A 26,705-nucleotide genomic window follows, 5' to 3' on the forward strand; every position below is an offset into this window, starting at 1 on the left:
AAATGGGTTTTATAGAAAGTAAAGTTTAGAAATAACAAGAATGACAAGTATTAGAATTATGGGTACCGCATGCCCACGTTTCCCAGTGATTTTCCTGATTTCCACCCCAGTGTAATTTTTAATATGCTTCATTTCACTCTCAGCTGTATCCTGGTTAGAATATCAAAGTGTTTGGTTAATGTGGTTATTATGATGCACTGTTGTCTTTATTCCTTTTGACACCCAAATTTAACCAGTGGTATCCCTTTTAAGCTAGTTTATGTGATCTTTATAACAAAATATTGCTGGGCTGAAACTTTTCTTCCCTTTGCTTTCCGGCATTTCTCTAAGAAGCACTGCTTCATTTTAGTGGTATTTAATGGCCAAGAGTTGAAATGTGAGTAGATTTTAGTTTGGGGAAAAGGGATTTAGAGAAAGAAAGTCCACTAATAAAAAGTTAAAAAGCAAGTATTTGCCAACAGAACAGAGGTGGGAGAATAGAAATATTCAGGGGATTTTAAATGGGTGGTATCTGAAATTCCTAGAAGTATATTATAACATTGGAGCAAAAAGATATATTAAGACCAAATAATAAAAGGATTTCAATATCAGACTCTCTGTCCTTGACTTCATTTTATAGCCAGGACAGTGACATAATGGACCTTGAAGTTACTGGTCCGGAGGCAGGAAATCCACCTAATCTATAAAGAAGTCCTGAATCTGTGGGTAGGATAACAGTAGTCCAAGGGAGGAAGTCAAAATCAGCAGACACGATGGAAGAGGATGTATGGGGTGGGCCGGGTGGGGGGATATAGTAGGAGCATGCTGAGGAGGCCTGCAGTGGCAGGTAAATGAGCTCTCACCTGAGCAGCAGAGGTGGCAGATACCTTAGTAGCAATAAAGAACACAGAAATTGCTGAAAGAGACAGATATTTTACTTAGAGAACTCTCTTGGCAGTATACTAACTATAACCTAAATAAAATTCCATCTGTTAGAACTGCATTAGCAAATAGTAGAGCAGTGTTTAGGAAATAAGGATTTTGTTGTCACCAAAGGCTAACCATACGATTCCCATCTGTGGAAAGTTCTCTCATGAGTTATTTCAGAGAAATGCAATTCTTGCCTCATTTTCAAATAGACAAAAAAAAAAAATAATAACTTCAAAGAATACAGACCTCTCTTGCCCTTGTAATTCCTTGCACCGGGGACTAAGCCCCCATATCCTAAATATCATATTGAACTTCAGTCACATTTCAGAAAATGCAAGCATGTTTTATATTTTAAGTTAGAAGCCCAACTGTAATGAGAACCTCTTAGAATTAAAACGTTGTCAGGCTTACTACCTCCAAGTTCCTTTTTGTCTTTTCGCAGTTTCCCATCCCACTCTGTTTGATATAGATTAATTTGGTTGCAGCCTACTTTTCCCAGCTCAGCCAGAGACAGCACTGCTCTGGTTGTATGGTGTGAATCAGTATATTGCAGTGGTCAAACAAGTTTCTGGAGAGAAAAAAGACAAGTAGATAGCCAAATAACCAAAATTGGGATTACTTCATTTCAATTGAATTTGCTATTTTGAATATGAGCAACACAGTAGCATTTGGCATGGTGTGGAATAAGGGAGAGGGACTATTCCGATAGATCCAGTTATTAGTAGATGACTACCTTCAGCAAGTTAGTTTAAACTAATTCAATTAGGAAGCAACTACAATAATTTCTCATCACCACTAACAACAGGATATGGCAAAAAGCAACATGTGGAGATTCTAGGCCTGGCCCTTGCTATAATCCTGAATGAATCTTTCATTTTCTTGGGTCATTTTCTCTTCTGTCAAATTGAGTAGATGAAAGCATCCCCAAAACTACTGTGAACCTCAGTAATTCACTGGAATGATTCACAGGACTCAAAAATAAAAAAAAAGGTCTTTATACTTCCAGTAATGGTTTATTACTATTCAGTGGAACAAAATTAGCAAAACGGAAATGTATGTGAAGTGTTCAGGTATGAGCAAACACAGACACCATAAACCACATTCGTAGCATAAACAGTTGGTACCCAGTCACCCAAGGGCTCATAGCTCCTAGGAGCTGGACAAAGGTCATTCCTGAAGACAGGACATTCTCCCTAGGCAGCCACAGAACTTGAACAACCTAGACTTACGAATTAACCCTCTGTTAACACTGGTAAAGAATTGTGTGATGACTGAAGTTCCTTGTAGTTCTAATGATTTGTGATTGCAATAATAACTCCTAGCATGTATATTATAAATAGTATAGTATTTTACTTTGTTTTGCAAGTATATTACATATTTTTTTAAGATTTATTTATGCATACAAGAACTGGGGTATAAGCCAGAAGTGGGGGGTGGTGAGAGGATTCACCAGAGAGAGTAGGGGACAGAACAGGCAGATCCACTGAAATAGACTGCTGAGGGAGCAGCAGGCAAGACAGGAGAGGTCTGCTGTGCCATGTGTGTTAGCTGGCTGGCCAGCCAGGGTATCGAACTCATGCTGCAGTGGCTGGCAGCAACTTGACAGCGCTGTCTTTAACCCCTGTGCCACCAGGGAGGCCCCATATTTCATAAATCTGTTTGAAAGTTAAAAGAAGTAAACTGATGCTAAAGATACGCTAGATTGTCTAAAAATAACAGAATAGGTGACTTATTTAAATCAGCACAGAGTCCTGCTGATTGATGAATCAGTTTGAAGTTTAAGATTTTCAGACTTGAGGAAATTTTAAGGAAATCTAAGGAAAAGAAACTATTTATACTTAAACATTGTTTCAGAAGCTAAGTTCAGTTATTATTTGATTAGCAAATTACTAATGGTTTAATTTCCTTTGCATTGATTGAACATTTTTTAAAATGAAAAACTTCACCATTTTTATACAGTTGAGTAAAGCTGCTTATATTTTATTTGTCTAATTTGGTATGAATCTTTTACATTCACTTGAAAGCTGTTTAGTATAGTTTAGCACCTTTTATATATCTCCAGTATCTTTATTTTCCCATTGTTTTTCCTTAATATAGCCTTTTCTCAGAGAAAATTTTGTATCTTTATTTATATTTTTTGGAAACACTTAATGTTTTCAGGTTATATTTAAAATTTCTTTGAGTTAACCTTTTTTTTTTTAAATTTTCTTCTTCTAAATTGAAATGTATCTCTCTTTTTTTAAAGATGTATTTATTTATTTATACAAGCACTGGGTACAGTCAGAGCACGGGAGGGTGAGAGAATTCACCAGCGCCAGAGCAGGGAGCAGAACAGGCAGACATACGAAGTACACTTGCTGAGGGGAGCAGCGGGTGGCAGGAGAGGTCTGCGCGCCATGTGGGACCTCGCCAGGCGGCCAGGGATCGAACCGGCACTGCAGAGGTTGCAGGCAGCTTCACAACCCAGTGCTCAACCACTGCTCCACCAGGGAGGCCTATCTACATTGTTTTAATCCCATGTTAATAATATTAATACACGATTTAGGTATAAAATTTGCAAATTAGCGTATGGAATTTTTATCTGCATTTAAAATTGAAGAATATTACATTTAAACTTACAATATTGAAAACCCTTTCTGAAGTTTAAGAGACTCTTTTATCTGAAAAAAAAAAAAAGACATTGGAATCAGTTTCATATAAAACAAAGCTAACTGTTTCTGTCTAGTTACTCATTTTACTAAGAATTCTACATACTAAGAAGAGCACAATATGAAGTTATTACATGATCTGGTTTCTCTTCTTTGATACTTTCAATCGATATTTTCTTAACCACATTGTAAGTTGTATACAAAGGGATCAGATGACTCTTTGCACTGAGCACATATTTAATACCCTTGGATTAGATATGTAGCTTCTACCTAAAATATCTGTTGCTGGGTCTTGCAGTGGATCTCAGTTTTCCAGTTGGCATGAAATCTTTGCAGAAAAAGCAAAGTCTTATCTTGTAGCTGGTATCTGCCTGGGTAGTTCATGTCTGTCTCCCAGTCACTCACTATGTCATCTCTATGTTTCAGTGAATCCCTCCGTAGTGTTTTAGTTTCTCCCATGTTTATAAAAGTAAAACCTAGAGTAATGTAGAATACTTTTGAGGAATAAATGTTCTGCTTCGCAGCTCTCCAGTAGTCCTGGCTGTTTTTTTCTAGCATTTCTTTTCAGCTTTGCTTTTCTAAAGAAAAAGCCCACACTGACAACTAATTATTTTTTGGTCATATCCTGAGTTTGACTTTTCCACTGATGAGACTTTACTGACCTCTTTAATTTTTCTCTTTTTTACTAAGACATAGACATTTAAAATTTCTCCGCTCTGTCCAGTTCTCGTCAATAAATGTGGCATTATCTAGCATCTAATAATCAAAGCTGAAAAAGATACTGCCTCACACTTCAAGGCTCTTCATTCCATTTTCTGTCAAGAAAATTTAAGACAAAGGTTGATGTTTGCATAAATTATTTCCTGACTCTTTTGTAGCTCCTCAGGCCATTTTCTTTTGACTAAATGGGTTACTGCCTACCCTGTCCAGCTTATTTCCTTCCCATGTCCCAGAAGCAGAACTATTCCCAATAAGGTGATTGGAGTGTCAACCGCTAGAGAACAATTAGTTGGAAAGCTGGAATTGTTGATACTCTTGAGTGTCCAAACCTCTTTAGTGTTCAAGCCTACTTTTTATCTAAATTGGGGCTTTGAGAGTTTTATCCACAAAGTTTGCAGTACACCTGTTTTTCAAAGCTTTTCTTGAAAACCATTCATTTATTGTGAAGAGTAGATGCATTGTAATAAAGTATGGTACTGTAACCCCAATCCAGGAAACTACCCATTCCATGCATTCTGTGAAAACTGTGAGTTACTTGTGAGCTTACAAAAGTAAATTCCTAATATCTCCTACAGTTAAGCCACAGATCTAGTAAAGTTTATGTTTACTGGCTTTTATAATCAATTTAAAAGGTAATTCTTTAGATTTGTGACCAAGTTATAACCCATCATTAAAGCTATTTAATCCAAGAGTATTGAAATTAATTGCTAAAACTTCTCTCTTTAAAAGTGTGTTATGTATTTGGAGTCAGAATATACATATATCTAGAATTTAGAGCAACGAAGGGGCAGTTTATAAATCCTGGCAATTTTATGTGAACTTTCCAAGTATCTTCTGCAGCAGTTTCTTAGGATTCAGAAAACCTGCAGATTACATTCCCTTTTGTCTTCTATAGGGAATACCAATATTTGAGGTGCTGTCTAGCCATATGTGATAAAACATCAGAAACTGGTTCTAAATGCGTTACCTGATCTTTTCTGTATAAAGTATAGGGAATGAGGAATAATACTATTACAGTTTTTACATTTCCTAAAAGCACATTTGATTTATTAGTTCCTCAGTGTTTATTTATGTACTTTTTTTGAACAAAAAGTAGTGTGTTAAATCTCCAGTCAGTAGTGCATTTCCGTTTCTCATTTCCCTGTAGCTTTTGCTTAATCCTGTTTCATTTTTGGCTTTACCTGAATTTTTCTTTGACATAGGATATTACTTCCTGCTTTCTAAGTGTTCCCATTTCCCAGGTATGTCTTTGCCCATCCTTTATTTTTTGACATTTGTTTGTAACTGTGTTCCTTGTGTGTCTTCTATGGAAACACAGGCTTTTTATTTGTGATCCATTTTGAAAGGTTTTTTCCCTTCTAATAGGCACATTAAACTAATTAACATTAAATTATATTCCTCATGTTCGCTCACAACTCTTTCGTATCATTTTATATTCTATGTACTGAATAGATATCTGTGTTGTTATTCACTGTGTTTATTTCTCCAGTTGATGTATCTTTTTCGAGATTAAAATAAATTTTGCTGATATTTAGAAAGATGTGTGTTTTTGTTCCATAGTTACTTTTGTGTTTGTTTTTGATAGTGTCCTTACTGTCACATTTTTAATGTAATCTTTTGTTTTCTCATTTGTCAATCCTTTGATGCCCACCTGCCAAATTTAGACAGTCGTCAGTGATCTTATCCTACTTCCCATTTCTCCTTTTCTCTTATTTTTTTTATTTATATTCTTTTTACTTAGGCTAAATATGTATAGTTTACCTACTGTTCTTTCTCCTAGGCCCCTGTATTTGTTTTAATTCCAGCTCTACAAATACATACTCAACATCAATCCTTTTATTTATCTAATGTTGGATGAAGCTCCTTCAGATGATTCTTCTAGAGAGGCACATGTGTAAAATATTTTCGGAATTTTTGCAAGTTCCAAACTATTTCCGATAGACTTGAAATGCATAGGGCTGTTTGAATGGATATAAAACCTTGTATTTTACATGTTATGTTGAGTTCCTTGAAAATGCTCCAACAGGCTCGTTTATTGTTCTGCTCTGATACCAGCCTAATTTCTTCACTGTTACAACTAGATTAATGTTTTTACCTAAGGGCTTTGAACTTTTTTCTGGTGTTTAAAATATATTAGTTTTACTAGGATAGGTTTTGTTATTGATCACTCCAAGTCACTTTAGCGACATAGTAAGTAAAGTCTTTTGTTTTTTCTCTTTGGTGGGTTTTTTCAGAAAGTTTTTTTTTTTTTTTTTTTTAGAATTTTAGTTTTAAAATTATATTGGCTTTCTTTTGCGAATTATATTGGCTTTCTTTTGTGAATCCTTTTGAGAGGATTCACCAGAGACAGAGCGGGGAACAGAACAGGCAGACTGATGAAATACAGTGCTGAGGGGAGCAGCTGGCAAGACAGGAGAGGTCTGCTGCGCCATGTGGGTTGCTCCAAGGCCTGCGGAGATCGAACCGGCACTGCAGAGGCTATGGAGAGCTTCACAGCGCTGCACTCAACCGCTTGCGCCACCAGGGAGGCCTCCAAAGTGAAACTTTTTAATGGATGAAGATAAGGAGTTAATACATGTCTTTTTTCTGTAGGTTCCTTAATTTTTCTTTGTAGTCTTACCTTTACCTGTATATCTGAAAGAAGCAGTATAATCCCCATTCATCAGTTCTCCTCAACTCAGTGCTTCCTCATTCTGTTGCCTCCAGAACCACAGTTTTTGTCATATTGTATATCTACTGTGATTCAGCATTGTTTTAAAATCAATCATTGGATTTTGTAATTTAGTTTAATTGGAGCAATATTATGAATTAAGACCATAATAATATTAATTATTTTCAAATAGAATAGCTTGATAACTATTAATATAGAAAATTTTAATTTTTGTGTGATCTTAACTTATCCTTTACTTCATTAGTGGAATGGACATCAAACTTGAATTCTTTTTAAGAGTTGTGTAGAAAGGTAATAAAATTAAGGTCATACAAACATTGTGAGTCATTTTACTTTCTCCGCTTTTTTGATTTTCTAAAGTAAATCTGGATTAATTGCATAATAGAAAAATAAAATTGTAATTTTCTCTAAGTTTCTGCATTATTCTATAAATTGATATGATTGCCAATATCCTGAAATGACATTAAAATAAGTAATGATGTATTTTTGTTTTATTTTACATTTTTGAAAGGTTAGGTTTATTAGAAGAAAGGAAGGGAGAAGACTTGCACAGACAGAAAGAAAGCAGTAATAATATCTGTAAATTTAAGAAGGCTTAAGTTAACATTTTGAATTATTTTAATATTAATTCAGCTAAAGAAATATTATTGTGAAGGCAAATTAAACTTTCTGGCTTCCATGAAGTCTCTATATAATTATCTTAGGAGTATTAGTTTTTTTTTTTTTTTTTTTTTAATACAAGAGCTGGGTACAGGTCAGATACGCGGGAGGGTGAGAGGATTCATCAGAGAGAGAGTGGGGAACAGAACAGGCAGACTGATGAAATACATTGCTGAGGGGAGCAGCAGGTGAGACAGGAGGGGTCTGCTCGGCATGTGGGTTGCTCAGAGGCCAGTGGGGATCAAACCAGTACTCCAGAGGCTGCGGACAGCTTCACAGCGCTGCGCTCAACCACCTGCGCCACCAGGGACGCCCAGGGTATTGGTTCTTAAATTCATTTTGTTATGGTTTTAGTTTTAGAAGCATGATAATTCTTCTAAAACTTAAGCTTTATCAGATTTAACATCAGATTTTTTTTAACAGCAAAATATGGATAATGACAATTTAAAATTAGAATTATAGCTAAAATTACTTTGTTTCGTTCTTTCACAGGAATTGAAACCTGATGTCATAACTAAATCTGCTCTTGGTGATGATATCAACTTTGAAAAAATCTGCAAAAAGGTATATCTGCAATAGATCCGGTTTCTTTTATGAAATGTTCCTTCTTTTATTGTTCACTTCTTTTGCTTGAAGAAAAAAAGTTCTGAATAACTATTAATATTTCACAGTAACTATTAATATTTCACAATTTTTCCCCAACATAAGCTTCTTTTTTTTTAAGACTTTTTATTTATTTATGCGTACAAAAACTGGGATGTAGGCCAGAGGTGTGGGGTGTGAGAGGATTCACCAGAGACAGAGTAGGGAGCAGAATGGGTGGATCTGTTGAAACGCACTGCTGAGGGGCGCAGCAGGCAAGACAGGAGAGGTACACTGCACCTTGTGGGTCAGCTCCCTAGCCTGAGATCCAACTCATGCCACAGTGGCTGGCAATAGCTTGATAGCACTGAACCTTTAACCTTTAACCACCAAAGAGGTCCCCCACATGAGCTTCTATACTGCCACCAAAAAATATTTTTATAGTAATTAAAAATTTTTCTTTCCTGTGATATCACATCTTTAAGTGCTAGATAACGACTAGTTTGTTAATCCTGTTAATTAAAGACTATAATTTTATTCTTTCCAAATCATTTTCATGAATATTTCACTTAATCCATGCAGTTGCCCCTTGGAATGATAATTTTTAACCCATTTTACAAATGAGAACACTATACCTCAGAAAGAATGAAATGAGTTGATTAATGCTTGTGCCACCATTATAAGGACAGTTCGGACATTTACCCAAATCTTCTGCTTCTTGTGTTTGCTACTCTTGCTTCTTCCTTGTACTTCCCACTTTTCATTTCTACCCACTTGCTACTGCCTATGTAAGACTGTTCCACGGATGGTGGATTAATTGATTTTTTCTATTGCTTGTCTATATTCATTTCATTGACAATTGTTGTAATCCCCACCAAGTCTATGTTAACTGCATCCCATAGATTTGATGTGTTTGTGTTGCATTTTAATTTCTTTGAGTTCAGAATGTTTTATAGTTCCTTTGAAGCTTCATCTATGACCAGTGGCTTAATTATGTTATTTAATTTCTGAACATTTATGGGATTCTCTGTATATCTCCCTGTTACTGTATTTTTTATGATCCATGGGCATGTTTTTTCATGTTTTTTAACTTGGCTAATGTTTGTGTTGTGGTTCAGAGTGTGGCTTTTTTGTAGTGAAAATTACATGTGCAAGTGTATTCTGTTGAGATGAGGGTCCTATCAGTGTCAGTTAGATCAGATTGGTTGGTGGTGACTACTATCTTCACTGATTTCTACCAAGTTGTTTTACTGATTACTAAAGATATATATATTGAAATCTCCAATTGCAAATCAATTTGTCTATCCTTGCCTTAAGGAAAAAATACTGTCCATTATATCTGTGTAAACCAGCGCTTACTCCTCTACCCTTGATTCACCAGAGACAGAACAGGCCGACTGACTGAAATACATTGCTGAGGGAGCAGCTGGAGACAGGAGAGGTCTGCTGTGCCATGTGGGTCATCTCCCTGGCTGGGGGTCGATCTCATGCCGCAGTGGCTACAGATAGTTTCATAGGTTGCATCTTAACCCCTTGCGCCACCAGGGAGGCCCGGGATATGTTGTTTTAAAGGATTTGTTGTAAGAATATGAAAAGCTGTTGTTTGTTTGGAAGAAGGGAGGATTGCTGTTATCCTCATCATCCTTGTCAGAAAAGTAACACCAAGTGTTACTTTTATGAGCTTGATTTTACAAGAGCCTCTGTATTTTATATTAGCATGATTTTACAGTAAATATACTTATTTTATAGGATTCATTCATAAAAAGGCAAAAAGTAGTTTTACTATACTTTTTTTTTTTTTTTAAAGATTTATTTACTTATTTATACAAGCACTGGGTACAGTCAGAAGTGCAGGAGGGTGAGAGAATTCACCAGAGCCAGAGCAGGGAGCAGAGCAGGCAGAAGGACTGAAATACACTGCTGAGGGGAGCAGCGGGCGGCAGGAGAGGTCTGCGCGCCTTGTGGGACCCTCCTCCAGTGGCCGGGGAGCAGCTGGGGATCGAACCGGCACTGCAGAGTCTGCGGGCAGCTTTGCAACCCAGCGCTCAACCGCTGCACCACCAGGGAGGCCTGTTTTACTATACTTTTAAACTCGTGGTTTGGTCTCTATTTCAGACAAAATATGGTATGTGAAACAGAATAGTGGTAATTCTGTAAAAATATGGCAAAGTGTATTTTTGTTTTCATGAGCATTTTAAAAAATAATAACTTGAGCCTTTACCAAAATAAATTTTTTTGACTTTCTGGTTGCTGAATTCTAAAAGTATTTCATTCATGTTTAATTTGTGGTGACAATAAAAAGCAGTTTATTTTAGTTCCCTAGTAATACTATTTCCATTTTAGCTCTAACAGTAAAACTTTGCAGTATTTATTACTTAAGTTTAACTTTAAAATATCTAAAATAAAATATCCCATATTTTATTTTCCCCCCTTTCAGCCTGATTTTTTTCACTTTAGAAGGTTAATGTATTACATATAGTAGCAATTGTTAAGCATATTTTCTTCCATTTACAATACAATCCTTTGTTCAGTCTTCCAGTGTTTAAAATGTCATTTATCTTAAAAATGTGTCCACACATGTCTATGTTAGGTTATCATTGTTATTGTGTTAATAAGTTTTATTTGCATATAACTTGATTTGTAATGATGAGAGTTATCTTAGTAAGACAGCTAGAAAGTTTACAATCTCATTAAAGTATTTTCAAGTGAAACCTGATTATATTTCTGTTCTTTTGTACTTTCTCCAAATTGAAGGAAGGGAGGGAAACTAGGCAGGGAGGAAAGGAAAGCAGTTCTGTTTCATCAAAGTTATTAATGGAACTGTTGAGGGATTTAGGGCCAAGGGAAACGGCCCTGCTTAAGAATCATCACGTTTCTTCCAAGCTATTTACTTGAGCTCTACTTTTACTATTTCATTTCATTTGTGATTTACATTGGATTTACATTAGATTTAGGTTCTTTTATTTACCACTTTTTAATTAGTTAAACCTTTAAAACAAAAATAAAGCAAGCAGTGGAGTGTCCTAAATGGAGAACTGATTATTTTGTCAAGGAAGGGGGCTGGGTAGAAGATAACTAAACGGAAAATAAGTGTATTACATATTGCTCTGCACTATACGTGTATGTATTACGTATACTTCTGACTATCACAATAGAGCAGAGCAAACTAATTTGCATAGCATATTACAGCATGCACAGTTCTTTCATACACATTCTTATCTCACTTTATTTTATCTGTTCTTTATAGAAAACAATGTATGCACATAATGTGTGTACACTTGTGAGTGTGTAGTAATAGTGTCTTCATTTTTCAAATGTGGGAAGGGTTAGAATGGTTCAGTAGCCAGTTAACACGAATATGGTGAAAATTTAGAACTGGAGAGTTAGGAACTGTAACTCTGACCTTTCCTGACAGCTTTTACCAGAAGTTTAGGAGCTTCTCAATTCAGCACATCTGTTGTGTGCATAGAAATAGCCTATGCACTACAGTAAATATGAGGGGCATAAAGGACAGAGTATTTTGTAGAAGAAAATGTTAACTAGTAGAAAATTTGTTAGACAGTTATATTAAGCACTATTGGCTAAGAGGAAGCAAATTAACATGTTTGTTAACATATGTCAGTTGCCTGACTTATTAGATGCTTTATAATGCTAGCTCTCAGGAAAGATGATACTAATCCCATTTAGCAGATGAGACATCAGGCATATAAATATCAAAATCATACCTACAGTTAGTAGGAAATGACAGCTTCAGAGTCTAAATCAAGTTCTCACCTATAAAACCAAATTTAGAACAATAATGGAATAAGTCCTCATAGGTAACACTACATTATAGAATGGCATTATAATGATTTTAAGAGTTCAACAAATGCAAGAAAGTCTTCTGTTTCCTTAAGAGTGGACTCTGAGCATCAGCTTGCTTACTCTGCCACAGTGCGTCTGATCTAGTTGAATCTGGACTGTTTGCTGTTATCTCACTAAATGCGAGTACAGATGTAAGTGTGTTGGTTGATATCTTCAGGTAACACCTAGAATTGGAATTAAGTCTACTTAATATTAAAAGTAGTGTTACTAATTTTCTACCACTACCAGTTCATTTTGAGTCAGTGTTCTTAAGGAAACATTTCAAAGGAATGGACATGGCATTTAAGAGAGCCTTTTCATTTTTAGACTGTTTACATTCACATGTACATTCTCAAAATTCTTCAAAATTGAAGACCAAATGCTTTGTGTTCACAATAAATAACCATATGCCAAAATAAAAAATTTTCCATTAAAAGATGATGTGTTTTTCCTTTTTTATTTAATTTATTTGAAATGGAAGAAACTGGAGGTGTGTGAAAACCACAGTTTCCTGAGAATTTTCCACAGCAAACACTGTGTCATTTTTAAATAAGGAAAGCTGTGGTTTCCTTCATATTCCCAATATTGTGAAGACTTTTTCATGCAGGTGTAAAAACTATTTGTTCATAGAGACTACTTAGCCTTTTAAGCTTCAAAATAAGTTTATTTAAATATAAACTGACTACATAAGCTTCAAAATAAGTTTATTTAAATATAAGCTGTTTGTATTTGAATTCCTTCTGTGTACTCCATAACATTTTCTATCTCTGTGAATTTTATTACCTCTGCCTTGGTTTAATTACTGGTATTCGTGCCTCATGTGTGAGAGTATGCCTTCACATAAGGGCTCAGTAAATACAAAGAGAAAGAAAATAAGTGAGGAAGGAAGATGGACAGGAGAGAAATGGTTAAAGAAATTGAAGTCACCCCCAAAAGGGGCTGCTCGATTTATTCTAGTGAGCGCCTACTAATTTAGCCCCATGTCTTGAAGAAAAGGTAGACACCTGAAATGCAGCAGAGACCCCACACAATGCCAGGGATAGAAATCTGAGCCCACTTGCCTCATCAGTCTATATACTTTTGTTAGTATTTAATTCCTTTCCCAAAAACATTTGAGAGGCCCAGAGTTGTCACAAATTGACAGAAATGCATCTGAAATAGTTTAGAAGAAAACATGTATAAGAATACAAAACTGATTTCAGAAACTTGATTTTGAGTTGTAACTTTGTTCCTGACTGGCTAGGCATTCTTGAAATCAGGTTAAAACTCAGTTTAATTGCTGTATAAAACCTTTGGATCATATTCCTTTACTTTTTGTTAAAATTTACTGTAGGAAATTAAATGTAAAGATTTCAGTTGCTCTCTTAATACAATTAAAGAGAAGTTTAAAGTGACAAATTTGACATTTTTTACTTAGGAGAAATTAAAAGGTCTATTTAAATGATTGCTATGGTTTATAAAATTCGTTATTTTAACTAGGACTTTCTTTAAATCAAACATTTTAAGAACTACCTGTGTAACCTTTTATTGGTCCCTAAGAATGAAAAATTAAATCCACTGTAGTAAAAAACACAGCATTAATAATATGTCATTAAATTTTCATTTGCACAATTTTCCCCATTTGAATATTTTTTCTGCTTCAGAAATCATAAGGTACAAAGATTTGCAAATCAGAACATCATCTAAACTAATTAATTAGTTTAGCATCAAAATTAATTAATTTAAAATAGCAAACTATACGGAATTTTGAAGGACAGGCATCAGTATAACTCCTTTCCAGTGCATTCAGTCTATTAGCAAAGATTCTCTATTAGCAAAAATTCCTGTTGAGCAGAGGGAAGAGACTTGGCATTTCTGCATTCTAAGTAGTGTTGCTTTGCCACTAGCTGCAAAATTCTGGTAGGTCTCTTACCATTTCTGCCTCTTTGCTCATTTCTCTAGACAGGAACTCTTCCAGATCAAACATTCTGGTAATGGATTTTAGTGTCCCTTCAAAGTTGCTGTTGCACACACCACAAGATTTTTATGGTCTTTTTGTACTTTCTATATTTTGTTACTATTAAGCAACTCTAACATTTTTTATATTTCACTATAACAAGATTTGTTCCCTAAGATGGTCATTTTCATCAGAATTTCTGGTTTATAAAACTTAAAAGCATTAAGAACATTTTGAAAGTCATATACACAAATAACATGGTACAGAATAAGTATGGCACATACCTGCAAGGTAACTTTTTTTGTTATAAAACAGGGTTTCCAGCTAAATGAGTAAAAAATTGAGAAGCTATGTCTTTTTCTTTTTAACTAAAGGTGCTTCTGTGTGAACCTAAAAACAAATTGTGTGTACTTTGTTTGTGGCATTTTTTTTTTTTTAAGATTTTTATTTTTTATTATTTATACAAGCACTGGGTACAGTCAGAAGCGCGAGAGGGTAAGAGAATTCACCAGAGCCAGAGCGGGGAGCAGAGCAGGCAGAAGGACCGAAGTACACTGCTGAGGGGAGCAGCGGGCGGCAGGAGAGGTCTGCGCTCCATGTGTGACCTTCCTCTGGTGGGCGGGGAGCAGCCGGGGATCGAACTGGCGCCACAGAGGCTGCAGGCAGCTTCGCAACCCAGCGCTCAACCGCTGTGCCACCAGGGAGGCCCTGTTTGTTGCATTATTGAGATATAATTGACATAATATTGTGATAGCTGACCCTCCTAGCCCTTGGCAACAAACTTTGTGCTCTCTGCTCCTATGATTTTGGTTTTTTTCAGATTCCACATAAAAGTGATGGCATGCAGTATTGGGTTTGTTCTTTTTGATTTATTTCACATAGCATACCTCCAAGTTCAGCCATATTATCATAAATGGAAAGAGTTCCTTCTTTCACATGGCTAAATAATATTCCATTGTGTGTGTGCATGTATATGTATATAGTGTATGTCAGTGTATATGTCTCTGTGTGTGTATGCCCTACTTTATCAATTATCTTTATATGTCAATGGACCCCTACATCATATCCATGTCTTAGCTAGTGTGAATAATTCTGCAATGAACTTGGATTGCAGATACCTCTTAAAGTTAGCAATTTCAATTCCTTTATGTGTGTGTGTACATATATATATATATATATGCATATATATAAATTTATGTGTGTGTGTGTGTATATAGGTGGTGGAATTATGAGATCAGGTAGCTTCATTTTTAATTTGTTAAGGATCTCCATACTGTTTTCCATGGTGATTACATCAGCTTACATTCCCACAATAGTATATCAAGGTTCCTTTCTTCTAGAACCTCACCAACACTTGTTATTTCTTGTCTTTTTGATAATTACCATCCTAACTGGTGTGAGGTGGTGCCTTATGGTGGTTTTGATTTGTTTTTCCCTGATGAATAGTGAAATGAACATCTGTCTTCTCAGGTACCAGCTGGCTCTCTGCATGTATTCTGTGGAAAAATATCTATTCATATCTTTTGCCCAGTTTTTAATTTTTTTTTTGTTTTTGCTCTTGAGTTTTATGAGTTCCCTACAATATTGGATATTGACCCCTTGTCTTGTGCATGATTCACCTATACTTCCTCCCATTCAGTAAGTTTTCTTGTTCATTTTGTTGATTGCTTCTTTTCTATGTAAAACCTTGTTTGGTATAGTTCCGGTTGTTTATTTTTGCTTTCATTGCTTGTGTTTTTGGTGTCACATCCAAAAAAGTCACTGCTAAGAAAAGTGTCAGTTTTTTCCTGACATTTTCTTCTAGAAGTTTTTACATTTTCAGGTCTTATTTAAGTCTTTAACCCATTTCAAATGAGCATATTTCTTTTTCTGCATGATATTTTCATCTGTAGTGTTTGTTATAGTGTTACTTTTCTGTCTTCTCTCTGATGTAGCACCAAACTCCTCATTAGTTATTTAAATTCACTTTCAAGATATTTAATATACTAGGCATTATAAATAAATTTGGCCTCATCCTTGGAAATCCTTTTGCCTAGCTCTCCATTTTTTTGTGTCCCATGCCTTCCTCAATCTTTTCTTTCTTACTTCATTTTAATGAAGCTTAGCTTTACTAAAGGGTTGTAAACTTTTTTAAACCTGTATGTCTCTTAAGTATTTTTATTTTTCTCTAGGTTGGAAACCACTTTAGAATTTCAGAAGTACTTTGACTTCCAATTCTGATTCCTGGATTTTTGGTTTTTGATTTTTTTTGTTGTTATTGTTGTTACATCTTTTTTCCTCTGAAAGTTTGTAGACCCTAACATTCTCATGTGACTAAATTCTCTTCAATCTTTTAGCCTGCAAAATCATGTCCTTCCTTGGGAGTTCTATGTTACAGCTTTTAAGATCCTTCCTTTTAAGACTCAAGCAAGCAGGTTTGCCCCTTCAGCAGTCCAACATGTTGCTTAGTGATTCAGAATACACTAGCATATCTCTCTAAGATAGACAAAATAGGTTAGCATCAGGATGCCCTATGAGAGTTGAAAGAGCAGAGGATTGAATTATCACTGTAATAAATATTGGGCCCACAAATGTACTGTATTTCTTTTATAAGATTGATCAGAGGCAATTTCCCTGAGGCTGCTATAACAAAGTAACACAAGTTGAGTGGTTTGAAACACAAATTTATTCTCTCTATTTTCAGAAAACTAAAAAACTGAAATCATGGTGTAAGTAGAGCTGTGCTTCCTCAGAAGTTTCCAGGAAAGAAGTCTTTTCTTGTATCTTCCAACTTATGGTGGTCCTAAGACTTCTCTGACTGTGGCAGAATAACTCCCATCTCTGCCCTAGCCTTGTTCCCTCTCTGTCTGTCTCTGTATCTGAGAGTCCTCCTTCTAATGACACCAGTCATATTTCATTGAATGAGATTTCCCAAAGCCAGTGTGATCTCTCATAATTAGTTTTATCTGCAAAGACCTTGTATCCAAATAAGGTCACACTCTGAGTTTCTGGTTTGACATGATTTGGGCAGTACTCATAGTACAGAAGGTGTTTAGATGGACCTAGCACAGGGTTTACAGAAGCTATAAAGAAGTTTTTTAGTTGATATTATATAGATAAGACCTCCAAAGAGAATAGATTTCAAACTGCTTTTATTTAAATACTCATATGTTTGTATTACTATACCAGACAAATTTATTCATTTGCTTTATGGGATGTTTATTGAATACCACCTATTTCCAGTTACTCTTCTAGGTACTTTGTCCATAGTGAGGGGAAAAAAAAATTAAATCCCCTACCTTGCAAATGTGAAAACATTTGTAGTTAATGTAGTATTAGCAAATGTGAAATAAAATATAATGGAAATCGTTATATTAGTTCAGATGGTATTTGAGCAGAGACCTGAATACAATAAGATCAGCCATGCGTATTTTGTGGAATAGAGCCTTTCAGGTGGAAAACAGCTTATGGTTGAATAGCATGACCTGGTTACTTCTTCAAAGCTCCTTGTGACTGCTCTGTGGAAAATGGGCTGTGGGCCAGCAAGATATGAAGAGAAGTAACCAGAAATAAGCTTATTATATTGGTCCAGGTAGAAGGTTTTGGTATCTGGCCAAACGTATAAAGAGTAGGAATAGTGAGAAGTGACTGGTTCTGGAGATAATTTGTGGAAGGAACTTTTAGAATTTGCTGAAATATTTATTGTGTGGTGTAAGAGAAGGAGAAATAATGGTTGAAGAATGTTTAGAATTTCAGGCCTGAGCAACCAGAAACGTTGAAATTAAGTACCATAAGATGGAAAAGACTACAGAAGTGGGCTTGACAAGAAAATCAAAGAATTCTCCCTTAACATGTCAAACAGATGTCTGAACATATATATGAGTCTGAAACTCAAGTTAAAACTGTAGGTAAAACCTTCAATGTTGTCAGCCTACATGTATTTAAAGCAGTTGGCCAAAGTATGAGTTTTCCAAATTCATTGATACATTAAATATTGTAATCTCTACCTCTTCAGTTATCATCACTTATTTAAAATGTGTTGGCTATAAACCAGGCTCTTTGGTGGGAGATTCTGAGAATACAATGGTGATATGATTGAAGATTTAAATATATAGTGGGCCTCCCCGGTGGCGCAGCGGTTGAGCGCTGGGTTGCGAAGCTGCCTGCGGCCTCTGCGGCGCCGGTTCGATCCCCGGCTGCTCCCCGGCCACCGGAGGAGGATCCCACATGGTGCCCAGACCTCTCCTGCCACCCGCTGCTCCCCTCAGCAGTGTACTTCAGTCCCTCTGCCTGCTCTGCTCCCCACTCTGGCTCTGGTGAATTCTCTCACCCTCCCGCGCTTCTGACTGTACCCAGTGCATGTATAAACAAAACAAACAAACAAATATAATAAATAAATAAAAACATGCCTCTATAAAAAAAATATATATAAAAAAAATAAAATATATAGTATTAGATATTTTCTCAATCTCAAATGGAACTTCAAACTTAAGTAATAGATTTTTTTTAAAGATTTATTTATTTATTTATTTATTTATTTATTTATTTATTTATTTATTTATACAAGCACTGGGTACAGTCAGAAGCACAGGAGGGTGAGAGAATTCACCAGAGCCAGAGCAGGGATCAGAACAGGCAGACTGACGAAATACACTGCTGAGGGGAGCAGCGAACACTACAGGAGAGGTCTGTGCGCCATGTGGGACACTCGCTGGTGGCCGGGAATGGAACTGGCGCTGCAGAGGCTGTGGACAGCTTCGCAGCCCAGTGCTCAACTGCTGCACCACCAGGGGAGGCCCTTTAGTAATAGATTTATACCCGGGTTAATACTTGTTACTTGTTTCTTTCATATCAACTTGGTTTTCTTAAGTAGATATTTTAAGCTATTTGAGAGCAGGAGCTTTTTACTTTTTTTTACTTTTTAAATCACACATCATCATCACAATTTGGGAAAGATAATACGTACCCAAAAATATTTATTAATTGATCACATGATAATTAATTGTTTAAAAGCAGTAGTATTTTTTTACCAGCATGTTTTTATTTCTCTTTAATATCAGTTATACAGATGGCTTATCTAATGAGAATATTGACAAATTGCTGTTTCCTGACAGTAATTTTAAAAGTAATGACAGATGTTATTTTATTCATTTTTATCTTAATGCTACATTCTCCCCCTCCCCCATTGCTTATTTCAATTTGCAGCCTGATTCTACTGCAACTGAAAGAGCAATTGCCAGATTAGCAGTGCACCCTCTTCTGAAGAAAAAAATAGATGTGCTGAAAGGTATGAATTTAATAACTTGTAAGCTGTGTACTTAAATGCATTTGACACATGATTTTTTTTTTTTTTAGATTTATTTATTTATTTATACAAGCACTGGGTAAGGTCAGAAGCGCGGGAGGGTGAGAGAATTCACCAGAGACAGAGCAGGGAACAGAACAGGCAGATTGACAAAGTACACTACTGAGGGGAGCAGTGGGCGCGGCAGGAGAGGTCTGCTCACCATGTGGGACCCTCTCCTGTTGGATCGGAATCGAACCAGCACTGCAGAGGCTGCGGGCAACTTCACAACCCAGCACTCAGCCTCTGCGCCACTGGGGAGGCCCCTGTGCACATGATTTTTAAATAAATAATCATGTATTTGTTTCTGTGGTCATTTTTCTGTGGAGGGTCTTTAATATTGTAGCTGTCACTTTCCGATATTTCTAAACGTGGAAGGTGACTGTAAATATGAAGGGTTTCTGATGTCTAAAGAAAATATAAATGCGTATTTTTTACTATGTCTGAATATATGGTTATATAACATTCAGATATATGTTCATGATCTGGGATATGATTGATTCTCTAAATATGTAATATATGTAATCTTTATGTAATTTCTGTTATCTTTGTAATTGCTATCAAATAATTTTCATTTGTGTGTGTATACTATAAAATGTATTTAAAAATTAAATGTTTTTGTCACAGATTGGAAAATATTTTTATGCCTGAAAGTACTATTTATAGTACTATTTATAGTACATTATTAATAAAATTGTATCAATACATTATTCCCACAGAAATTAATGTCACCATTTTATCTTATTTATTTGTATTCACTCTTCTTCAGTTTTTCTGCTCTTCAGAATTTCAGGACATAAAGGACAATTTTCTTTTAATTTTAGAGACTTAAAAATGAGCATCTTCGAGCACTTCTCTTAAGTTGGTTTTTAAAAAGTTAGTAGATTTGTTTGTGAATGTACTCAGATCTGTTATGTATTTAATGTAAATTCCAGTTGTCTTCCTTACTGTTTCCAAGTAATTTAAGAAAGACTGCAATTAAATAGTGATGTGTCTTACATTATTTGTTTTACTGACAGAACAAGTCACGTGTTATTTCTGTTCCAGCTGCTGTCAAAGCCTTTAAGGATGCAAGACAAAATGTTACTGAAGTAATATCATCAAAGAACACTTCAGAAGAAACTCATTCCAAGGACACTTTGTGTTCAAATGATGATGCCAGAAAGTTACAACATGAAGGAACCATTATCAGTGAGCAAAAAGCAAAAGAAACCAAAATATTGACAAAGAAGCCAATAAATAATGCAAAAGAAAAAATAGCCAAATTGGGGCATAGACCAAAAGCAGTAGACATTCCAAATTCTCCATCAAAGCCTGCTGAAAAGGATTCTATCATTTCCTCTGAACTACAGGAAACACCTGCTGAACCAAAAATGAAAACATTAAGTAAAATCAAAGAAAAGAAAGAGCCCCAAAACTCCTTTGGTGATAGCAGTGATGGAGAAGAATTACATGAAGAAGAGAAAGAGTATTTTGATGACAGCACAGAAGAAAGGTTTTACAAACAGTCTTCCATGTCTGAGGATAGTGATAGTGGTGATGACTTCTTCATTGGGAAAGTCAAACGGACAAGAAAGAAGGACAGTAGTTGCCCTTCTTTAGTTAAGGAACAGAAAGCCCCCCCCAAATTGTTACCTGAGGAAGTTACTCTTGAAAGCCATCACGATTTTAGAAATGATAAAATCATGCCAAAAACAGAAGTTACGAAGTTTGAATCTGTGTTTTTCCATTCTTTATCTGGATCTAAAAGTTCTAGAAGGTAAGCATATTTTTCTATTCTGAAATAATTATTCTTAATTTTTTTTGAAGATGTGAAATCTCTATGCATCATAATGATGAACAAGAGACTATCTCCCATACATATTTCTTGTTTGTACAGCACATCCTGTATTTAGACTAGCCCTCTTCAACTTTGTATTGCACACACACATATGGCAAAGCTACATTTATCTAGCTTCATAAGAAAATGAGATGTTAGTACTTTTTTTTTTTTTTTGATAAAAAGTGTTTAGAAATGTCACACTTCACTCTTTGAATAGACCTTTCTGAAAAGAATATTGTGGATTTTTTCTTGATAATCCAGGGCCATTATTGTAAACATCAACCATGTTATTATATATTCTTATTTTAGGATATAAGCCTGCTTGCCCTAACACTGAGTTCTTCAGGCTGCTTTTATACTTAGTGAACTGCTACCTCTCTCCCTGCTGTTAACCACCGCTTTTCACAGTGTTCTGTTGGGAATCATTAAGTTCAATTTCATTTGTAATCCTAATCTGATAGGAGTAGCTTCACATTTTACAATAAAGATCCTCACTAATAGCTAGTTTCTTTAATAGACTTTTTCCTCTTATAGGTCAGTGCTAATTTTTAATAGAGAAGAAAAATGTTGGAATTTTCTAACACAGTAAGAATATGAAAACCATCTTTGGAATACTGAAAATAATTCAAACATTGTGTCTCCCAAACCTGCCTCACATGGCTGTCTTTTTTCCTTAATTGAAAATAACACATTGCTATCCCTTCCCTTCCCAGAAAATGTATTATTTTTTATTATATGTGATTCATTCCATTGTGAGAAAACTGAAATTCTTTATGTAGATGTCCCAAGAAGACAGACAGTAACCAAAAGAGGCTATTTTATGACCAGAAATCCCTATAGGGGTAGTAAGAGACAGAATCCCCTAAGTTTCTTTAGTAATATTGGAATCTAAAAATAGTCCATTGAATGAATTTTATCACCGTTTTTACTATTTTCTTAAAGTCAGAGGATCTGTTTATCTTTTTTTTTTTTTTTTTTTTTTAATTTATACATGAACTGGGTACAGGGCATCCCTGGTGGTGCAAAGGATTAAGCACCACACTGTGAAGCTATCCACAGCCTCTGCAGCACGAGTTAGATCCCTGGGCAGCCAGGGAGCAACTCACATGGCGCAGCAGACCTCCCCTGTCTCGCCTGCTGATCCCCTCAGCAGTGCATTTCAGTCAGCCTTCCTGTTCTGTTCCCTGCTCTGTCTCTGGTGAATCCTCTCGCCCCCCCGCATCTCTGGCCTGTACCCCAGCTCTTGTATGCATAAATAAATCTTTAAAAAAAAAAAGAAAAAAGAACTGGGTATAGGCCAAATGTGCGGAGGGTGAGAGGATTCACCAGAGACAGAGTGGGGATCAGAACAAGCAGACTGACTGAAATACACTGCTGAGGGTAGCAGCGGGCAAGACAGGAGAGGACTGCTGCGCCATGTGGATTGCTCCACCACCGGCGGGGATCGAACTGGCACTGCAGAGGCTTCGGACAGCTTCACAACATTGCAGTCAACTGCCTGCGCCACCAGGGAGCCTCTGTTTATCTTTTTAAAGTCTTACTGCTGTTTTTCTTCTAGATCTTGCAGGGAACAGGTTCCGAAAAGCAAAGCCCCAGGTATGTATTAATGGCCATCTAATCTCACTGTGCAATGAATCAATGCTTTGTCAGTGAGGAGGGATGAAAAATGTTGGTTGCTTAAATAGGCTGAATGGATTTTGTATACAGAGATGGAATCAGAGCATCTTATAATTATCAGTGTAATTTGTCTTTTGTTTATTTTCTCCTAGATTGTATTGAGAAATTAACATAACTTAATCACACCCAGATTGCCTCTTACTTTTCTTTTTACACTGTGTTCTGCCAGTGGGAAAGATAGAGACAAAACTTATCCGGAAAATTTGTCTTTTAAATTTATCCTGAAGTAAATCAACGTATTCTTTAAATTATTATGTAATTTACATTTCCGTCAACTTTTTGCCATAAGATATGCAGTAACAAGTACATTATTTTGTGAACATTTCCTGATTATGTCATAGTAAATCAAATTTAATCTATTTGGCTAGGCTGACTTCTGTGCCTAATCCCAAACTCTCACTGGCTTAATAAAATTTGTTTTGCATTCACATCACAGTTAACTGTGAAATAGCAGAGGGACTCATTGTGGGGGGAGAGAATAAAGGATCGAACATGAGGTGTTTTAATTGTCAGGCCTTTTACTCAGGTTTCATTAGCTATAACTTGGTCACATGGTTTCATCTAAATGTGGCTGGATGAGAAGTATTCAGCCTGTACCTCCCAGAAGGGAAAGAACTGGTTTGGCAAACACATGACAATCTGCATCATTCAGTGTATATTCACAGGAACTTATAACTTAGGGCACATCCACATTTTCCTAATGAAGAGATTCAAGTAACAGAATGTGTACTTTGTTTTTGCTTAGCTTATTTATTTATATTAGTTTACTTATATATATAAATTTGCTTTACATAATTATATAAAATATACATTAGTTGAGAAGTAACTGCCACATTCAAATCTCAGTTTTCATGAAACAGTTTCATCTAGCATTAAACTCTTCACATCATCACTAAAGCCACTCTGAACATTATAATGTAGGTTTCTAGAGCATGTGTGATTCTAAAACTATGTGGACTTTGTAAATCTGTGTATAATAATGTTTTGGAAATGTTACCCCAAATCACATGCACTTGTGTGTATATTGTGGCATTATTTCCTAGGGAGATCTTTACAAGACTTTTGACAATAATGTCTAACTTAGAGCAGTGAAATTGCATACCCCTAAGACTGATTAATAAATGCATATTAAGTTTTCTTCCTCCCTTTTTTCTTTCCAATTCTATGTATGTGCATTTATTCATGTTTTCTCAATCTAGTATATCTCCCCCAAATAGTTCTTTATTGTTCAAAAATCATGTAATTAAAATACTTCGTAGTATAAAACAGGCTATACATACTAGAATACAGGTTGCCACCCATCCGATAGATAATTACTTTACAACTGTAAAAGAAATTTGTTTTATATTTCAATAGATTTAGTAATTAACCTTGAAATCATTTTGAGTGGAATTAATAGCCCTTATTTATTTATTTATTTATTTATTTTTTTATAAATTTTATTGTTATATTCCCCATACAATTGCAGCCCCCCATTCTGACCCAATCCCTCCCCTCCCGCCACCGCCCCCCTAAAAGTGTCTCTGGTTCATAGTTTTTTGTTGATTTTGATTTTCACTTTCTTATAGTTATTCATTTTCCTGGTCCCTTATTTAAGTTTTCTAGATTCCTGCTATGAGTGAGACCATCCGGTATTTTTCTTTTTCTTTTTGGCTTATTTCGCTGAGCATGATCCCTTCCAGCGCCATCCATGTTGCAGCAAATTGCATGTGTTTATCTTTTTTGAATGCTGAGTAATATTCCATGGTATATATGTACCACATCTTCTTGATCCAGTCATCTATTTTTGGGCATTTGGGCTGTTTCCAAAGCTTAGCTATTGTAAACAGTGCTGCTATAAACATAGGGGTGCAGGTGTTCTTTGGAATTGATGTTTCTGTGTCCTTTGGGTAAATACCTAGGAATGGAATTGCTGGATCATATGGAAGCTCTATGTTTAGTAGGTCCAGAAATCTCCACACAGCTTTCCACAGTGGTTGGACCAGTTTGCACTCCCACCAACAGTGCAGAAGAGTTCCTTTTTCTCCACACCCTCGCCAACATTTGTTGTTGCTAGTTTTTTTTAATATGTGCCATTCTCACTGGTGTAAGATGGTATCTCATGGTAGTTTTGATTTGCATTTCCCTGATGACAAGTGATGTTGAACATTTTTTCATATGCCTGTTGGCCATTTGCATTTCCTCTTCAGAGAAGTTTCTTTTAAGCTCTTCTGCCCATTTTTTGACTGGATTATTTTCTTTGTTGTTGTTGAGTCTCATCAGCTCTTTGCAGATTTTTGTGATCAGTCCTTTATCATTAGTGTTGGGTGCAAAAATGTTCTCCCAGTTGGTGGGGTTTCTCTTTGTTTTTGTTATTGTCTCTTTTGCTGTGCAAAAGCTCTTTAATTTGATATAGTCCCAGCTGTTTATCTTTGCCTTCACTATCACTGCTTTGGGTGATGTGTCTGTAAAGATGTCTTTGATGTGCAAATCACGTAGTGTTTCGCCTATATTTCCTTCTATATATTTTATGGTTTCAGGTCTTATGTCTAGTTCTTTAATCCATTTTGAGTTGATTTTTGTGTATGGTGTGAGGTGGTGGTCAAGCTTCATTCTTTTGCATGTAGCGACCCAGTTTTCCCAGCACCATTTATTGAACAAACTTTCTTTGCTCCAATGCATATTCTTTGCTCCTTTGTCAAAGATTAGTTGACCATAAATCTGTGGGTTTATTTCTGGATTTTCTATTCGATTCCATTGGTCTGTATGTCTGTTCTTGTTCCAATACCATGCAGTTTTGATGATTATGGCTTTGTAGTATAGTTTGAAGTCTGGGAGTCTGATGCCTCCATTCCCTTCTTTTTTTTTCAGGAGAGCTTTGGCTATTCGGGGTTTTTTGTGATTCCATATGAATTTCATCAATAATTGTTCTATTTCTTTGAAGAATGACATTGAAATTTTGATTGGAATAGCATTGAATCTGTATATTGCTTTTGGAAGGATGGCCATTTTAATAATGTTTATTCTTCCAATCCACGAGCAGGGGATGTCTCTCCATTTCTTTGTGTCTTCTTCTATTTCTTTTAACAGTGTTTTATAGTTTTCTTTGTATAGGTCCTTTACCTCTTTTGTTAGATTTATTCCCAAATATTTGATTTTTTTTGTTTCAATAACAAAAGGGATGGTCTTTTTGATTTCTTCTTCTTCAGATTTATTGTTTGTGTATAGGAAGGCTACTGACTTTTGCGTGTTGATTTTGTATCCTGCCACTTTACTGAACTGATTGATGAGTTGAATTATCTTTTCTGTGGAGTTTTTGGGGTTCTCTATGTATAATATCATATCGTCTGCAAATAGTGATAGTTTGACTTCTTCTTTTCCTATTTGGATTCCTTGGATGTCTTTCTCTTGTCTTATTGCCCTGGCTAGGACTTCCAGTATTATATTGAAAAGCAATGGTGAGAGTGGACATCCTTGTCTTGTTCCAGATCTTAATGGAATTGCTTTCAGCTTTTCACCATTGAGAATGATACTGGCTGTTGGCTTGTCATAGATGGCCTTTATGATGTTGAGGTATGTTCCTTGTATCCCAAGAATTTCAAGGGCTTTTATCATGAATGGGTGTTGCACTTTGTCGAAAGCTTTCTCAGCATCTATTGATATTATCATATGGTTTTTATATTTCTTTTTGTTGATGTGTTGGATAACGTTGATTGATTTTCGGATGTTAAACCATCCTTGTGCCCCTGGAATGAATCCAACTTGGTCGTGGTGAATTATCTTATGGATACATTGTTGGATTCTGATAGCTAAAATTTTATTGAGGATTTTTGCATCAGTGTTCATTAGGGAGATTGGCCTGTAGTTTTCCTTTTTTGTGTTGTCCTTGTTCGGTTTTGGTATTAGTGTAATGTTGGCTTCATAGAACGTGTTTG

At 35.8% G+C, this 26,705-nt stretch overlaps 1 protein-coding gene across 1 annotated transcript in view; it reads left to right on the plus strand.

Moving 5' to 3' along the window:
- SRFBP1 (serum response factor binding protein 1) overlaps nucleotides 1–26,705 on the plus strand; it is a gene marked incomplete at its 5' end in the record, with an annotated part of 56,032 nt that overhangs the window by 27,500 nt on the left and 1,827 nt on the right. Inside the window, 4 exons of the mRNA XM_084252405.1 lie at nucleotides 8,101–8,172; nucleotides 19,154–19,235; nucleotides 20,340–21,051; nucleotides 22,673–22,710. Of these exons, the coding sequence (XP_084108531.1) occupies nucleotides 8,101–8,172; nucleotides 19,154–19,235; nucleotides 20,340–21,051; nucleotides 22,673–22,710 (904 nt within the window). The remainder of the gene's footprint in view (nucleotides 1–8,100; nucleotides 8,173–19,153; nucleotides 19,236–20,339; nucleotides 21,052–22,672; nucleotides 22,711–26,705) is intronic.

This window comes from Talpa europaea (assembly GCF_964194135.1).
Source record: "Talpa europaea genome assembly, chromosome: 13".
NCBI lineage: Eukaryota > Metazoa > Chordata > Mammalia > Eulipotyphla > Talpidae > Talpa > Talpa europaea.